The sequence below is a fragment of the Diaphorina citri genome, unplaced genomic scaffold (assembly GCF_000475195.1).
Source record: "Diaphorina citri unplaced genomic scaffold, Diaci psyllid genome assembly version 1.1 scaffold1352, whole genome shotgun sequence".
Taxonomy (NCBI): Eukaryota; Metazoa; Arthropoda; class Insecta; order Hemiptera; family Psyllidae; genus Diaphorina; species Diaphorina citri.
In genome coordinates this window covers 42,176-59,912 of record NW_007378780.1, presented here as the reverse complement: position 1 = coordinate 59,912, position 17,737 = coordinate 42,176, and the positions used below count along the sequence as shown (strand labels likewise).

The following is a 17,737-nucleotide window of genomic DNA, read 5'->3' as shown; positions in this document are numbered from 1 at the left end:
TTGGCCTTAATTTTCTGATCTCACCACTTTTATAGGCCGACATTTTGGATAGGGACTTGGCCTTTTTTTTTCACATTTGTATTTTTGTGGGGGATAAGGTATATAGATTTTACATTTTTTAAATTTTGTAATTTACTAAAACGAATGGCCCCTGAGCATCTCCCCTCCCCCCCCCTCTGAAATCCTGGATACAGGCCTGGAAAATAGCATTGGGTATAAGGAATAGTACTGGATGGGAACTACAGGATAACCTGGAAAATAGAAGATACGGGAGAAGCTAATAATAGTTAACTTTTAGGAGGGACATAATGCTCCTGGGTATACAAAGTTCATAAGATCAGTCAGAGTCAGAGGTGTGTCCAAGAAGTGGGAGCTAGGGAAGGGACGGGCTTCGTTCTTCTCTAACGGTTTTTGTTTTCTTTTCCTGGTAAATAAATCAGTGATAGGGTGCCACAAGTTAGAGTGGAAGAACTCTATTATTGGGTTACTTCCCCTGATTTAGGTTGTCGGAATTGTATATTATAGTGTCGAGCTTCTCGATATAGAGTTCTATATTAGAGTTCCGGAACCCAGTCACTTGATTGGGCTTCAGGCGCCTTAGTTTTTTTCTCAGTGTACTTACTACTCAACACTTTCATACACAAAAAGTCCACCAAGAGGCTTAAATTTTCCTGGTAAATAAATCAGTGATAGGGTGCCACAAGTTAGAGTGGAAGAACTCTATTATTGGGTTACTTCCCCTGATTTAGGTTGTTGGAATGCTTTATTACAGTGTCGAGCTTCTCGATATAGAGTTTTATATTAGAGTTCCGGAACCCAGTCACTTGATTGGGCTTCAGACGCCTTAGTTTTTTTCTCAGTGTACTTACTACTCAACACTTCTATACACAAAAAGTCCACCAAAAGGCTTAAGTGTAGAGACCAAGGGTCCCTAGGGTGTGCTAAGCTCCACTTAAGGAAATACTTAACGAAAATGGTAAGTGATTATTCAACCTATTAGATTCTCATAAGACCAATAGCAGATCGGCAAACTGTCTGTAGATGGGTTGCTTGCCCTTTTGAATATCTCACGTCACGCCACTGACATCATTATACCTATAAGTATATCCACTATCCATCTATCTATCTATCAGTACACCTATCGACACTTTCACAAACATCTATGTTTCTTGGGGGAAAAGTAGTGCTCTTCTAAAAGGTAAATGGGTTATTCAGTTATTATTATTACTTATTCGGTTATTTGAGATGTATTTAGATTCTAAAAGCTTTCTTTGTTTATTCGTCTTTTGGTCCATATTGTCGGAAATATAGATATAGAGATTTTTGTTGTTGTTCTATTTCACCACTATCCATCTATCTATCTATCAGTATACCTATCGACACTTTCACAAACATCTATGTTTCTTGGGGGAAAAGTAGTGCTCTTCTAATAGGTAAATGGGTTATTCAGTTATTATTATTACTTATTGGGTTATTTGAGATCCATCTAAATATTCTAAATTCTAAAAGCTTCTTTGTTTATTCGTCTTTTGGTCCATATTGTCGGAAATATAGATATAGAGATTTTTGTTGTTGTTGTTGTTGTTGTTGTTGTTGTTGTTGTTGTTGTTGTTGTTGTTGTTCTATTTTGTAAGAACATCACCAAATTAGACTCAAGGTAGTTGACACATCACTACCATCACTTCACGTTAAGTGAACTCATGGGGAGTCAAAAAATATTGCCAGATGGACCGTGAGCCAATTAGCTTCCGGCCTCCCGGAAGAATGATCCCTGAGGACTCCGGGGGTAAACCAATACCAACCACAGACGTTACTAACTTCTTTCAAGTCACACCTGAATATCAACCCTACACTCGGTGAATTAATCATGGGCATGATACACCCAAGAATTATGTCACACATAGCTGACTGAAAACCCACCGTGTATGGACAAATGAAACTGTCAGAAGACATGAAATTGAGTTCGAAATCCGCTCGATCCCGTAACTAAACCGATGAGAAGGGGTGGATTCAACGTGCCACTGCCGCAGGCTCCAAGGACTTCATTCTGGAACCAGGCCTCAGTTTACTCTACTAGTCCTTGGCATATTTAATGATGTGGAACATCAGCTGGGGGAATTCTTCGTCAGGTTTTCATATGCAAAGAATCTTCATCATCTTTCTTTTCAAAATATTTTAATACCTTGCTTGAAAATATATGAACAGAAAAGCCTCAAATCCCCCGTCATTATTGAAGTCTCGTTTTAACACTTGCACTGCGGAGGATATTTTTTGAGGTTCACTGCGGAGAAAGTTCATATTTGAACGATCCCTATTTAAACCTGCACCCAAGAGGACCTGACAGCGGCAAACGACAAGGCAATCCAAGTGGCCAACCACTGGAAACACAAGATATGTATAGGTTTGATGAACCGGCTACAAATTTTACGAGTGGATGCCCTTCCCTCTCAACCTTTGCTATTTCTTTAGCAAGGGAAATTCAGGCTGGTACAAGTGGCCAACCACTGGAAACACAAGATATGTATAGGTTTGATGAACCGGCTACAAATTTTACGAGTGGATGCCCTTCCCTCTCAACAGTCTCAACCTTTGCTATTTCTTTAGCAAGGGAAATTCAGACTGGTATACTCCCTGTTTATAGTCCCCCAGCGAGACTAAGCTGGTCTACTCCCTGTTTAACGTCCTCCAGCCAGACAACTTCTTCACATTTCATTGCTCTTTGTAAATAATACTTGGACGCGTCACCTCTAATCAAAATCAATTACAGCACCACATTACCAGCAACGGAGGATACCTACTTACTAGAGAAATATCCAGATCTAACCAGGTTGCAGTGACCTAGGGTGTTTATTACAGCCGATGGCCCTACTTATACCAATACCTATACTAAAGAAATAAGAGGAAGTTGACGTGTTGAATTTGTCCTGGAGTGGAAAAATTTTTTCATGTAAAACACCAAAACTTCTTCACATTTCATTGCTCTTTGTAAATAATACTTGGACGCGTCACCTCTAATCAAAATCAATTACAGCACCACATTACCAGCACCGGAGGATACCTACTTACTAGAGAAATATCCAGATCTAACCAGGTTGCAGTGACCTAGGGCGTTTATTACAGCCGACATCAATTACAGCACCACATTACCAGCAACGGAGGATACCTACTTACTAGAGAAATATCCAGATCTAACCAGGTTGCAGTGACCTAGGGCGTTTATTACAGCCGATGGCCCTACTTATACCAATACCAATACTAAAGAAATAAGAGGAAGTTGACGTGTTGAATTTGTCCTGGAGTGGAAAAATTTTTTCATGTAAAACACCACACTAACCGTTCGCATAAGAATAAAATGCAGCGTCTGCAGTTTGTAAAGTTTTCAAATGTAAATCCGAGTATGGTTGCCAAGACTTTTTCTATAAATATGAGTATTAATATAATTTATCCTCTGTATAGCTTTTTTCATGAGCAAATGGAAAGAGGGACGTATTGCTGATAGTATGTGTGCTTTATCAACGATGCAAACAGCATCAATGCAAATATTGCAAATAGCTTTAGCAATGCGAAAAAAAATCGATACGAAAAGCAAAATGAGACATCTCTGCAGTTTGTAAAGTTTTCAAATGTAAATCCGAGTATGGTTGCCAAGACTTTTTCTATAAATATGAGTATTAATAAAATTTATCCTCTGTATAGCTTTTTTCATGAGCAAATGGAAAGAGGGACGTATTGCGAATAGTATGTGTGCTTTATCAACGATGCAAACAGCATCAATGCAAATATTGCAAATAGCTTTAGCAATGCGAAAAAAAAATCGATACGAAAAGCAAAATGAGACATTCTTATTGGTGGATTTAGAGAGCAGAGATAGCACTTTGAAAGCATCTGCAGTTTGTAAAGTTTTCAAATGTAAATCCGAGTATGGTTGCCAAGACTTTTTCTATAAATATGAGTATTAATAAAATTTATCCTTTGTATAGCTTTTTTCATGAGAAAATGGAAAGAGGGACGTATTGCTGATAGTACCTATGTGTGCTTTATCAACGATGCAAAACAGCATCAATGCAAATATTGCAAATAGCTTTAGCAATGCGAAAAAAAATCGATACGAAAAGCAAAATGAGACATTCTTATTGGTGGATTTAGAGAGCAGAGATAGCACTTTGAAAGCGCCAGTTATCCAAGGATCACTGAAGTTCAGTAAGGCTAGCCACTCACCATCAGGTAGATCTGACAAGTACACCTGATCAGGTCCGCCTGTCATGTCTAACTGGTACGGTGTGTGCTCATCAGGTATTAGGTAGACTTGACAGTGGACCTTTTCAGCCGTTCCTGTCAGGTTCACCTTTATTGGTGGATTTAGAGAGCAGAGATAGCACTTTGAAAGCGCCAGTTATCCAAGGATCACTGAAGTTCAGTAAGGCTAGCCACTCACCATCAGGTAGATCTGACAAGTACACCTGATCAGGTCCGCCTGTCATGTCTAACTGGTACGGTGTGTGCTCATCAGGTATTAGGTAGACTTGACAGTGGACCTTTTCAGCCGTTCCTGTCAGGTTCACCTGATCACAGGTTTGATAGAGGAAACTGTAACAAAAGAGGTCTTTTTGTCCCGAAATCGAAGGAAGAAGATGGGTAGGAGAAAGTCAGCCGTTCCGAGAACAAAGCTTACATATTTGTATGGAATCAACGCCGCGACCTAGAACTCCTTCCTAGCAAATAGGTTTCTTCTGAACTGGGTCTAAATACTCTAAATGATAGTTTTGATCTTTGAGGGTAGTGCAAATGCCCTGTGAGAGCTAAGTCGCGGGTTCGATTCTCGCCAGGCGCGAACAATATCCTAAATGGATAAGTTTCGTTCTCGGAACGGCATCCGTTGTTACAGTTACTTCCCAAAAATGGGCCGACTATATGGTCTAATGTTTCCCCACCATTCTAAAACGATAAACCAACCATTCCCCCACCATGTAACCAAATCATGAATCTTTGTGGTAAAGCAGAGAGCTTTTTCACAACTTTGAGAGTATCGCAGTATTACAAGTCTTTCATTTACTCAATCATCATATTTATCATCGCTCGTTTCTTTGACTTGTAATGCTGCCACTGGTCGCTACTCGATTAAAGTGGCTACTCAATTGTCCTCACGAACCTGAGTGCACCCTGAACTCCAAGCACAGAGCCGAAAAACCTCGGCCCCGCCGGGAATCAAACCCGATCTGAACTGGGTCTAAATGATAGTTTTGATCTTTGAGGGTAGTGTGAGCGGGTTCGATTCTCGCCAGGGGCGAACAATATCCTAAACGGATAAGTTTCGTTCTCGGAACGGCATCCGTTGTTACAGTTACTTCCCAAAAATGGGCCAACTATATGGTCTAATGTTTCCCCACCATTCTAAAACGATAGACGAACCATTCCCCCACCATGTAACCAAATCATGAATCTTTGTGGTAAAGCAGAGAGCTTTTTCACAACTTTGTGAGTATCGCAGTATTACAAGTCTTTCATTTACTCAATCATCATATTTATCATCGCTCGTTTCTTTGACTTGTAATGCCGCCACTGGTCGCTACTCGATTAAAGTAGCTACTCAATTGTCCTCACGAACCTGAGTGCACCCTGAACTCCAAGCACAGAGCCGAAAAAGCTCGACCCCGCCGGGAATCGAACCCGGACCTCCTGCGTGCAACTGTGATATCAGTATTACAAGTCTTTCATTTACTCAATCATCATATTTATCATCGCTCGTTTCTTTGACTTGTAATGCCGCCACTGGTCGCTACTCGGTTAAAGTAGCTACTCAATTGTCCTCACGATCCTGAGTGCACCCTGAACTCCAAGCACAGAGCCGAAAAACCTCGGCCCCGCCGGAAATCGAACCCGGAGGTTCACCTGATGGTGTGTGTGCTCATCAGGTAGACTTGACAGGCGGACCTGATCAGGTTTACCTGTCCAGTTCTACCTGATAGTGAGTGGTTTATGTATGTAGTTTCCTTAAGATGTTTGACAGAAACAATAATGTACTATTTAAGTATCCCAAAATCTGAATCATCTAAAATTAAAATGAACATTCTCAGGAGTCGAACGTGTAAAATTAAGCGAAGGAGATGAGGTTTTTAAATATTAAACTTTATATCCTTGAGTAGATACAGCTATAAGTACCTAGGTATAGCTCTCCATAAATATCAGAGCTAGGGATTATACTTGGTAAATGTGAGCGTTTGAGTGAAACCTGCAAAAAGGAAAATGAAAAATATATCCTCAGGAATAACATTCTTGAATTTTCATCGATTTTGACGAGTAAGTTTTATTTTTATTATTATTTTAGTTATTAATTTGCAAAAAATAAATGAATGAATAACCTCTTGATTTGTAGCTCGTAAACAACAATGTAGAAATACCTCAGGTATACCCAGGTGGATTAGTAATGCCACAGGAATTGATCAAACATTATGAATCAAAGAGAGGTGATGTACGAGTATTTTACAAACAACAAGAAGATTAACATGGGGACCACTCGGCCACGGATGTTGCTCCAAGCATGTAACCATTCCCCAACGCATTTCCCCAACCATGTAACCATTCGCAAACCCCAATCATGTAACCATTCCCCTACAATGAGCCAACAGCTCCCAAAACATGTAACTTATGTATTTCTCAACGATAGGCCAACCATGTAAATTTTGACGAGCGAGTAAGTTTTATTTTTATTATTATTTTAGTTATTAATTTGCAAAAAATAAATGAATGAATAACCTCTTGATTTGTATCTCGTAAACAACAATGTAGAAATACCACAGGTATACCCAGGTGGATTAGTAATGCCATAGGAATTGATCAAAAATTATGAATCAAAGAGAGGTTCAGGAATAACATTCTTGAATTTTCATCGATTTTGACGAGTAGGTAAGTTTTATTTTTATTATTATTTTAGTTATTAATTTGCAAAAATAAATGAATGAATAACCTCTTGATTTGTAGCTCGTAAACAACAATGTAGAAATAGGTACCTCAGGTATACCCAGGTGGATTAGTAATGCCACAGGAATTGATCAAAAATTATGAATCAAAGAGAGGCGATGTACGAGTATTTTACAAACAACAAGAAGATTAAACATGGGGAAAAGGTCGAAAAGTTGGAAAAAAGCAATTCAATTATTCTTGTAAAGTACATCATCAATTTCAGGAATCGGCCAGAGGGGGTGTCGAATTGTCAATCTCGGGGTGTCGATCTTTAGGTTGGAATGGCCCGAATGTAGCAAGATGTCACCTTCAGGATATTGGTCTTGGTGGTTCGGATTCCATAGCAGTATTTCAGATAGTTCCACCAGCCTTTGACGTCCTTGTGGCGAATGTAACGACGGAGACGGCGAGCGACCGTCGAATTGTCGAGATCGCGATTGAATTCCCGCTCCAGACAGCGGACCATTCGGTAGATGTACTTCTTCTTGTTGCATGAGTAACGGTAGTGACAGTAAAATCGATAACCATTCGCAAACCCCAATCATGTAACCATTCCCCTACAATGAGCCAACAGCTCCCAAAACATGTAACTTATGTATTTCTCAACGACAGGCCAACAATAGCAGACTGTTTCCCAATCATCCCTCAACGATGAATCAACCATTATCCCAACCATGTAACCATTCGCAAACCCCAATCATGTAACCGTTCCCCCACAATGAGCCAACAGCTCCCAAAACATGTAGGCCAACAATAGCAGACTGTTTCCCAATCATCCCTCAACGATAAGTCAACAGCCGTACCCATGTAAACATTACCCAACGATGCGATGGGCAAACCAGGACTTCACGACGATTGGTTCTCAGCCCCAAGTCCACCCGGAAGACCAAGGATACCAAGGACTTTTGGCCAAAGATCGTCATCCCCGTTGCGACAACACCACCTCCGTTTTATGTAGGCCAACAATAGCAGACTGTTTCCCAATCATCCCTCAACGATAAGTCAACAGCCGTACCCATGTAAACATTACCCAACGATGCAAACCAGGACTTTACGACGATTGAGTCTCAGCCCCAAGTCCACCCGGAAGACCAAGGATACCAAGGACTTTTGGCCAAAGATCGTCATCCCCGTTGCGACAACACCAACTCCGTTTTTTTGTCCCAAGCTTGTATTGTAATGCACTTGGGGCTGAGACCCAAAGAGACTCTCTCCCGAAATAAATCTTGAGCGAGCCCCTTTTCTAGTTAAGGGCTGCTTAAAAGAAAATCATGGTCTGAATTTGAATGATATTCTGAAATACGAGGTAAAATCGACAGCCATACTCGTCACAGCGCCAGTCGCAATTGTCCCAATCGACATCGTACCCGCTGCCATCGACATCGCCTCTTCTGTCTTCGACGTTGCTGGAACTGTGACGTTTTCCGCGCTGACGTCGTTCGTCGCAAATGTCCCAATCGACATCGTACCCGCTGCCATCGACATCGCCTCTTCTGCCTTCGACGTTGCTGGAACTGTGACGTTTTCCGCGATGACGTCGTTCGCCGCAAATGTCCCAATCGACATCGTACCCGCTGCCATCGACATCGCCTCTTCTGCCTTCGACGTTGCTGGAACTGTGACGTTTTCCGCGCTGACGTCGTTCGCGACGATAGGCGTACGGGTACTTCAGTATAAACGTATAAACAAGCTGGGCCCGTCCCTCCGGGAATTTTTTAGCCCGTAGTTTACTCGATCGTGATTAAAGAAAATCAGTACCTATGTACCAACCTACCTATTTTGTTTAATATTCAGTTTATTATCATTATTTATTTACTGCACAAAATGCTTCACTTTATTCTACTTTTCTTTCCAACTTCCTCCTCCACCTCTCCTCTCCCTCCCCTCCACTTTCATGTAATGATTTAAAATCAAGACTAGAGCCCGTTCTCCCTTTATTCCTTTAAGTCACCCATCCATTTATTGGGCTTGCTCGGCGTAGCTTAACATAGGTGACGCTAAAACCGGTCTTAAAAAAACGACTGAAGTGTTATCTAAAACTTTTCAGTTCATAGGTCGTCGCGACAAATTTCGAGATCAGAGCTCATTTGTGTGAGAAAATGTGAAAAAAATCCCCCCAAAACAATTGTTTTTTTTTCGTCAGATCAGATACTGCTTAGGCAGTTGGTAGTTGAAAGTGTTACCTCTCTCGCTCGCTCCAAGAAAAAGAAGGAGAAGAAGAAGAAGAAGAAGAAGAAGAAGAAGAAGAATAAAAGTAAGAAGAAGAGGAAGAAAAAGAAAAAGAAGCTGACGAAGAAAGAGGAGGAGGAGGAGGAGGAGGAAGAAAAGGAAAGGAACAGACACGGGTTAACGTTTTGGGGGGAGGGGGAACTGTAATTTGATTTGAACTGTTTTAGAATTGGGAATGACAAATTGAGGGAAAGAAGATTAGGAGAGGGAGAAGCTAGGGGAAGGAATACATTTGTGGTGACGAAAAGATACAATATTATCGTATAAAAGGCTGATGGTAATTGGATTCAATTGCACATCACTTTGTTACTTTCTTTCAGGTACCTACATTTTTTTTCTCAGGCCTCATCAATTGAGGCAACAAAATTTTTCGGAGGCCAACAAGTAAAATTTGGACTGGAGAAGTCCTTTTATGCCAGCCGCTCACTCTCAGACAGACGTGGGTCCGTCAGTCCGTCGCATAGCGTCGGAACGTGTGGCGGACCACGCTTGTAACAACAAGTCTCTGATGAACAGATCCAGATCTGACCTAGGTCTCTCAGACCGTCTGAGAGACCTGGGTCTGTAGCTTTTTTCGCCACACACGTTCTGAGAGTCTGACAGACCTGGACCTGGGTCCTCCACTTCGACCTTGGTCTGTCAAACGGTCCGAGCATGAGTGGCCGGCATTAGAAATGGACCCCTGTTGTCACCACAATATGTTCCGTGACTTAATGGGTGATACAATATTATCGTATAAAAGGCTGATGGTAATTGGATTCAATTGCACATCACTTTGTTACTTTCTTTCAGGTACCTACATTTTTTTCTCAGGCCTCATCAATTGAGGCAACAAAGTAAAATTTGAACTGTTTGGACTGGAGAAGTCCTTTTATGCCAGCCACTCACTCTCAGACAGACGTGGGTCCGTCAGTCCGTCGCATAGCGTCGGAACGTGTGGCGGACCACGCTTCCAACAACAAGTCTCTGATGAACAGATCCAGATCTGACCTAGGTCTGTCAGACCGTCTGAGAGACCTGGGTCTGTAGCTTCGCCACACACGTTCGGACAGTCTGACAGACCTGGACCTGGGTCCTCCACTTCGACCTTAGTCTGTCAAACGGTCCGAGCATGAGTGGCCGACATTAGAAATGGACCCCTGTTGTCACCACAGTCTGTTCCGTGACTTAATGGGTCTTTGAAGTTTTTATATGTTTTTATTATTGTTGGAAGTTTTTATTCGAGCCTTTGAGCAATGGAAGCTTTATTCTATTCTCTGTCACAAAGAGGAACGTGTGGCGGACCACGCTTCCAACAACAAGTCTCTGATGAACAGATCCAGATCTGACCTAGGTCTGTCAGACCGTCTGAGAGACCTAGGTCTGTAGCTTTTTTCACCACACACGTTCCGACAGTCTGACAGACCTTGGTCTGTCAGACTGTGAAGACCAAGGTCTGTCAGACTGTCTGAGCATGAGTGGCCGGCATTAGAAATGGACCCCTGTTGTCACCACAATCTGTTCCGTGACTTAATGGGTCTTTGAAGTTTTTATATGTTTTTATTGTTGGAAGTTTTTATTCGAGCCTTTGAGCAATGGAAGCTTTATTCGCTTCTCTGTCACAAAGAGAAAGAGAAAGAACAGCAAAACAGAGAGAGAGAGAGTATTGTTGGAAGTTTTTATTCGAGCCTTTGAGCAATGGAAGCTTTATTCGCTTCTCTGTCACAAAGAGAAAGAGAAAGAACAGCAAAAGAGAGAGAGAGAGAGAGAGAGAGAGATAGAGGGAGGAAGAGAAAGCTTCAAGACTGAGAATGCCACATGACAAATGTGCTGTTGGTATTGTTCGTATAATAAAACTCTAATCATGAAAGACGTATTGTTGGAATAATACTAATGTCAAGTCATAGGTTTATCCCTCCTCTTCCCTCTTCTTCCTCCTCCTCTTAATCTTTATTCCCCTCCTCCTACTCTTCTGGTGTTCTTATTTCCCTTCTCTTCTTATTCTTCCACCTCCTGCTTATTTTATTCTTCGTCCTCCTTCTCCTTCCATTTATTTTCTTCCTCCAACTCCTAATACTCTTCCTTATTCCTTCACCTTTCCCCAGGAAGACTTGGAGGATCACCTAACATTTCAAAGCGGGACTATCCCTTTAGTAGAAGTTGGTGATTTACTCCTCACATACCATGTTTCTGCTCCTCTAACTCTGTTTAACGTGGCAGGGCTATCCCTCAGTTTGCTTCAGCGAAAGTTGGAGGTTTCTCCTCCATATCTCCCAAGGCCAAGGTAACTTTGGGTTTCCCCCCTTCTAACTCCAACGCACCGTAGCCCTCCCCTAACATCGCGTAACGGTGATAGCCCTCTGCAGCAAGAGTAGGGGGTTTACCCCTCCTCTAACTCCACGGTTGGGGGGTTTACCCCTCCCTTAACTCCACGGTTGAGGATTTTCTCCTCCTATAACTCCACAGTTGGGGGGTTTACCCCTTCTATAACTTCCCGGTACGGTGGGGGGTTTACCCCTTCTATAACTCCACGGTTACTCTCTCTTTTTTACCTTTCCATTTTCTTTTGAGTTTTACATTTAACTATTTCCTTCCTTGCGTTTTGTTTGAAGTTTTTTTTTATATATTTCTTCTTCTTCTTCTTCTTCTTCTTCTTCTTCTCCTACTCCTTCTCCTCCTTCTTTTTCTTCGTCTTTTTCTTCACAGGATGTCAATACTCGCTTATCTTTTTTTACGCTTTTCCCCCATAAAGAACTTTCGTTTCTATTAACTTCGCGGTAAGCACTGACAAAAAGTGCTGGATTTTCTTCACTTTACCCACTTTTGCAAAAACTTTTTTGTTTACCTATTTTTTTGTCTTTCCTTTTTGCCTAGTTTGTAACAACTCATCCCATACTTATCTTTGAGCTTTATCTTTTAAAGCTTATCATTGGGCTTATCGCTTATCTTTTCAGCTAAATTCTCTTTAGGGATGAGGCTGAAATGTGTTAACACCAATCTTACCCCATTAAACTCTAAAGGTGTGATTGTTTGGAATGTTTGTCAAGCCGTTGCCATTCTTTTTGCTTTCGATAATCTTGAAAAAGCTCAGAAACAACATTAAGCCTCCGATCGTTCAAAAATTGCAGAGATATTGGATAAGTTATGTGGATCAAAATCGCCCAGGGGTGGGTTCCCAGAAATGTATGGTTCGGTCGTTTTTTTTTAAGAGGTTTGACAGAGGGAATCCCATCAGGATAAAATCCACCCCGGGCGGGAATCGAACCCGCGGCCTAGCGCTTACAAGGCAGACGCACTACCAACTAAGCTAACTGGGATGGCTGGGTTCGGTCGTTATTTAGGACCAAAGTTAATCTATTTTGGGCTTGACATGTTGTCTTACCGTTGGCCAACAATTCTTCAACCGTGTAAACATTTCTCAACGATGGGCCAACCCTACGGTTTCCCAACCATCGATGTTGGGGATCACTTCTACAGTACACTAATGATAGTCGAGATTTGTCCAATATACTTAGGAAGAACCTTTTTTTAAGAGGTTTGACAGAGGGGACTGTAACTGCTATGGTCTTATCGTCCCGAGATCGAAGAGACTTTTTTTTTTTTTTAAGACAGGATAGGAGAAAGCCAGCCGTTCCGAGAACGAACATTATCCCAGCAGGATAAAATCCGCCCCGGGCGGGAATTGACCTTTCCTCTTCTTTCTTTTTATTTCCAGGGAAATCGCTGACATCATGATTGCTGATGATCTCATTACTCGAAGAGACAAGGAAGACAGGATAGGAGAAAGCCAGCCGTTCCGAGAACGAACATTATCCCAGCAGGATAAAATCCGCCCCGCGCGGGAATTAACCTTTTCTCTTCTTTCTTTTTATTTCCAGGGAAATCGCTGACACCATGATTGCTGATGATCTCATTAATGACGTCAAATTCACTGCCTCTCCTTCACACATCGTGACCTACTAACAGCGACCATACACCGAGTCTGGGTAACTGAACTAACATACTATGAGAGACCAGACGTTGATGATGCTAGCAACAATCGAAGCTCAAACTGAACGATTAGTATGGTAAGTATTTTTTTTTTTCTTAATTGCAATAGGGTAAGTTCTTTTTTTTTTTTTTTTTTTTTTTTATCGTTGTAGGTATCCTACTGCATAAGCACCACTTCAAAACCTGTCGCAGTTGCAAATGGGACATTTTTGAACATCATATGCGGGTTAAATCTAGCTACTCAAATTTCAAGGATCGACTAATTTTCAACTTCAAGGCTAATTTTTGTTTTTATGACTACAATTTTTGAATAGCACTGGTTCGATAGCAGTCTTTAAGCCCTTTCTTTTGATGAAATTGGATCTTAAAAAATTTCGTCCAGTTCAGACTTATGTGGCGTATCGTACAGGTGGGCCAATAAATGGTACGTTTTTTAGGTGGGCGAATAAATGGTACACTTACCCTATGTAGGTTGTAGGTATCCTACTGCATAAGCACCACTTCAAAACCATAGCCAGTCGAAGTTGCAAATGGGACATTTTTGAACATCACATGCGGGTTAAATCTAGCTACTCGGGTTAATTTCAAGGATTGACGTACATTTATGTTTTAAATTTCGGTACCAAATTTCATCAAAATCGGACCAGGCAATCGCGAGATAGCGGAACAAATAGTGAAACACCCAAAACTGTCGAGTTGAAATGTAGATCTCACTATTTATTTATTTTATAAGTTTCCAATTATTGGTTTTTCAGAACAACTCTCTCATCAAATAAATAGTTAACAAATGGTATACCCATCCGTAAAAGCCGGAGCTTGTGTCACGAATGGGGAGTTCATTAAATATAATTTATAATTTCAGTTTCATTATCGTTCGGTCAATAAGTCTAGTTTTTCCCTTGTTTGAACTTGAACTTCATTCATTAATAACAATTTCTTTAGAAATCTCTCCTTATTCTAGAGAGATTGCTGTACGTGAAAGGAGTAGAATGTGGTTCGCTCTCTCATCAAATAAATAGTTAACAAATGGTATACCCATCCGTAAAAGCCGGAGCTTGTGTCACGAATGGGGAGTTCATTAAATATAGGTAATTTATAATTTCAGTTTCATTATCGTTCGGTCAATAAGTCTAGTTTTCCCCCTTGTTTGAACTTGAACTTCATTCATTAATAACAATTTCTTTAGAAATCTCTCCTTATTCTAGAGAGATTGCTGTATGAAAGGAATATAGAGAATGTGGTTCAGGGGTAAAAGCGGTTCTGTGTAATACTGAATCCCGCAGTATTACAATTTAACCCATCACAAACATTTTGACAGACAAGAGTTGAAAACCTCAATATTACTAGTGATTCTAAAAATGGCTAAAACAAAATCACCCTTTCAAGAATAATCATATTTGTCAAAATTCCCAACGAAGTTGTTTTTTCAAGTCCAAGGACACCAATGGGTTAAACTCGTTAAACTGTTTCCCATTAACCGGTAGGGATGGGAAATGGCGAACTGTAGCGAAGCTCTAATTTTCAACTTCAAGAGATTTAATGGGTTAAACATTTGCGTAAACACGAAGCTCTAATTTTCATCCCCAAGAACTTGAACGGGTTAACCTGTTTTCCATTTAATTGGTAGGCCACAAGATGTTGAAACAGAACGCGAAGAAGATTTCAAATTTCAATACATTTTAATTAAAAAATTATGCAAATACAATCTTTTTTTTTGGCGGTTTTTGGTGTAATTTAACAATATCTCGGGAACGGTATAAGCTAGAGACTTGAAATTTGGTATGTAGTTCACAAATGTGACAAGGGTGCAACACAAAACGTTTGGTTGAGATGGTTGCTGCGCTTGGCGGTATTTTGACCGCTTTTGGACAGATTTCGACCGTTTTTTGGCGGTTTTCAGCTATAGCGACAAAACGGTTAGAGATATGGTAAAAGTTAGGGTAAAAGAACACTCAAATAAGCATCATTCAATAGGATAAGGAAAGTCGTGTGATGTTCACACCAGATTTTTTCGATATCTCTAATCGTTTATTCAGTAGAGCTGAAAACCGCCAAAAAGCGGTCGAAAACGGCCAAAATGAGGTCAATATACAGCTAACCGTTACTCCGATGGTAATGAAAAGTACTTTCATAGGGATTTCAGGTATGACTTTGGGGGGGTCTTCTGTTGTAACTTTTTCGATATCTCTTACCGTTTAGTCAGTAGATGACTTTGGGGGGGGTCTTCTGTTGTAACTTTTTCGATATCTCTTACCGTTTAGTCAGTAGAGCCGAAAACCGCCAAAAAGCGGTAAATGCCGCCAACCGTTGCACCGGTCTTAACCAAAAGTTTTGTGTCGCATCCTTATCACATTTGACATCTACATACCAAATTTCAAGCCTCTAGCTCTTACCGTTCGCGAGATATTTTGTTTACAGACAGACACACACACGGACCAATGGCTGAAACTTTGGAATTAGGCTCTAGGGACCTCAAAACGCTTTGTGGCACTAAAAACTGACCATCGAAAATTTGACCCGATTACATTACTTTCCTTCCTATAGGATAAGGAAAGTAAAAAGGGAAGGAAGGAATGGGGAGAGAGGAGATTGAAAGAAAAATAAAGTAAGAAATTGTGAACAACATTTCCAATATTGGAAGAAATAATTGAGGCGCATTCACACGATGCGTTGTGACTCTGCTTCGATTTTCGGGATGAGAAACTCAGAAACTACTGGTAGTACCCTCCGATCAGGATAAGTCCAGAAGTGATAATCGTGAACCCAATAACCATCAATAATAGGAATACATGGAAACCCTGGACAATTAAGAAGAAATTCTAGCCTCTACAAGTTTCGTACAAAAGGCTTTGTTCTTCGAAATTTTATTTAGGTACCTACTTTTTTTTACAATGTTAATCTTTCCAATGTTGCCTAATATTGTTCTTGTTGATATTGCTGGCGTGCGTTTTTGTTGACATTACTGGCATGTGCTCTTTACATTGTTGACATTATTGCTGGACAACATTTTCAAACAATATCGTCCATTTGCTTTCCTTTAGCGATTTAATTGAATGTTTAGTAGGTAAAGGTATAGCCAGAGAACGCCGTCAGTGAGGGACAATAAATTTTCTGACAGTAAGTAGTTGGAGTAATAACACTTATCTAACACCTTGTATCACGAGAAATGAAAAAGTACAAAGAGAAAAAAATAGTAGTCCTGAGGAAACCACAACTAATAGAGTAGCCTTTCTAGGTGAGGCTTTTTATACCAATTGATGAAGCTATAAAAAATTGCCAAAAACAGAGTTATCTTTACTGCTTTTTTGTCCCAAGCTTGTATTGTAATGCACTTGGGGCTGAGACCCAAAGAGACTCTCTCCCGAAATAAATCTTGAGCGAGCCCCTTTCGTAGTTAAGGGCTGCTTAAAAGAAAATCATGGTCTGAATTTGAATGATATTCTAAAATACGAGTACCTATGCTAACAGACTTTTACCACTGATCTAATAAAAGGATTTTCCATTTATTCACCCAAAAAGCTTTCATGGAGTGCTACTGTGTATCGATATGACTCTTTTTTATTGACTGGGGAGAAGGTGGAAATCTTTAAAGACACCTTTGTAGATCTTAATGAAGGCAAGATGGACTTGGACCATATGGAATATACACAAAATACTAACTACAACCACCCCCTCAATGCAAGAATGTCAGACTAAGGCTGCAATATGACTAGTCCTGGGAAATATAGTGTACCTAGAATTTCCTTAGAGAAATAGAGCAAGATTTTGAAACAAAACCAAGAGATGCTTTTCTTTGACTTCAAACATAATTTACTATTTATTTTTGTGGATATTTTTTATAATTGCAAATTCATATGACAGCAAAATTAGCAAATCAATAGGTACGTAATACATTTTTATATATTTTTGGTTATAATAATTTTATTATTTAATATTTTGTACTCTCTTGTTTTGAAATTCCAACAGAGATTGTCCGGTTTGATTTATTTTTGTGGATATTTTTTATAATTGCAAATTCATATGACAGCAAAATTAGCAAATCAATAGGTACGTAATACATTTTTATATACCTATTTTTACTTTTTGGTTATAATAATTTTATTATTTAATATTTTGTACTCTCTTGTTTTGAAATTCCAACAGAGATTGTCCGGTTTATCCGCCAGGAGTCGTGAGTCGTCCGCCATAAATTCGTCCAGGAGTTTCGATTCGCCGCTAAAAGATACTGTTTCGCGTCCTCACGTAGGGATTGCTTTCAGGTAGCAGTTGACTATCTTCACCACATGTTTCTTGGTGATCCGGATCCCCTGACAGTGGCACAGATAGTTAAACCACGCCTTGGCATCCTTTTTGTGAATGTACCGACGGAGATGGTTCATCACGGCGGCAGTCTTGAGATTCCGGCCGAAATCTTTGGCCAGACAGTCGACCATCTTGCGCACTTGGTCGTCCTTGTTACACGAGTCTGGACTGTTGCTACGGCCCGACACTATAAGCTTCTTCTCGTCTGGAAAAGAAGAGCGGGGGGGGGGGGAAATAAAGATTTTGAATTTTTGGGGGTTAGGGAAAAGAGGGAAAG

General features: G+C 40.5%; 2 protein-coding genes across 2 annotated transcripts in view; both read right to left on the bottom strand.

Moving 5' to 3' along the window:
- LOC103515490 (uncharacterized protein YMR317W-like) overlaps positions 1-7,426 on the bottom strand; it is a 50,719-nt gene extending 43,293 nt beyond the window's left edge. Inside the window, exon 1 of the mRNA XM_008480428.1 lies at positions 7,268-7,426. Within this exon, the coding sequence (XP_008478650.1) occupies positions 7,268-7,426 (159 nt within the window). The remainder of the gene's footprint in view (positions 1-7,267) is intronic.
- Positions 7,427-16,942: 9,516 nt separating this feature from the next.
- The window catches only part of LOC103515486, a 9,207-nt gene continuing 8,412 nt past the window's right edge, over positions 16,943-17,737 (bottom strand). The window contains exon 4 of the mRNA XM_008480427.2: positions 16,943-17,665. Coding sequence (XP_008478649.1) covers positions 17,397-17,665 — 269 coding nt within the window. The 3' untranslated portion in view covers positions 16,943-17,396. The remainder of the gene's footprint in view (positions 17,666-17,737) is intronic.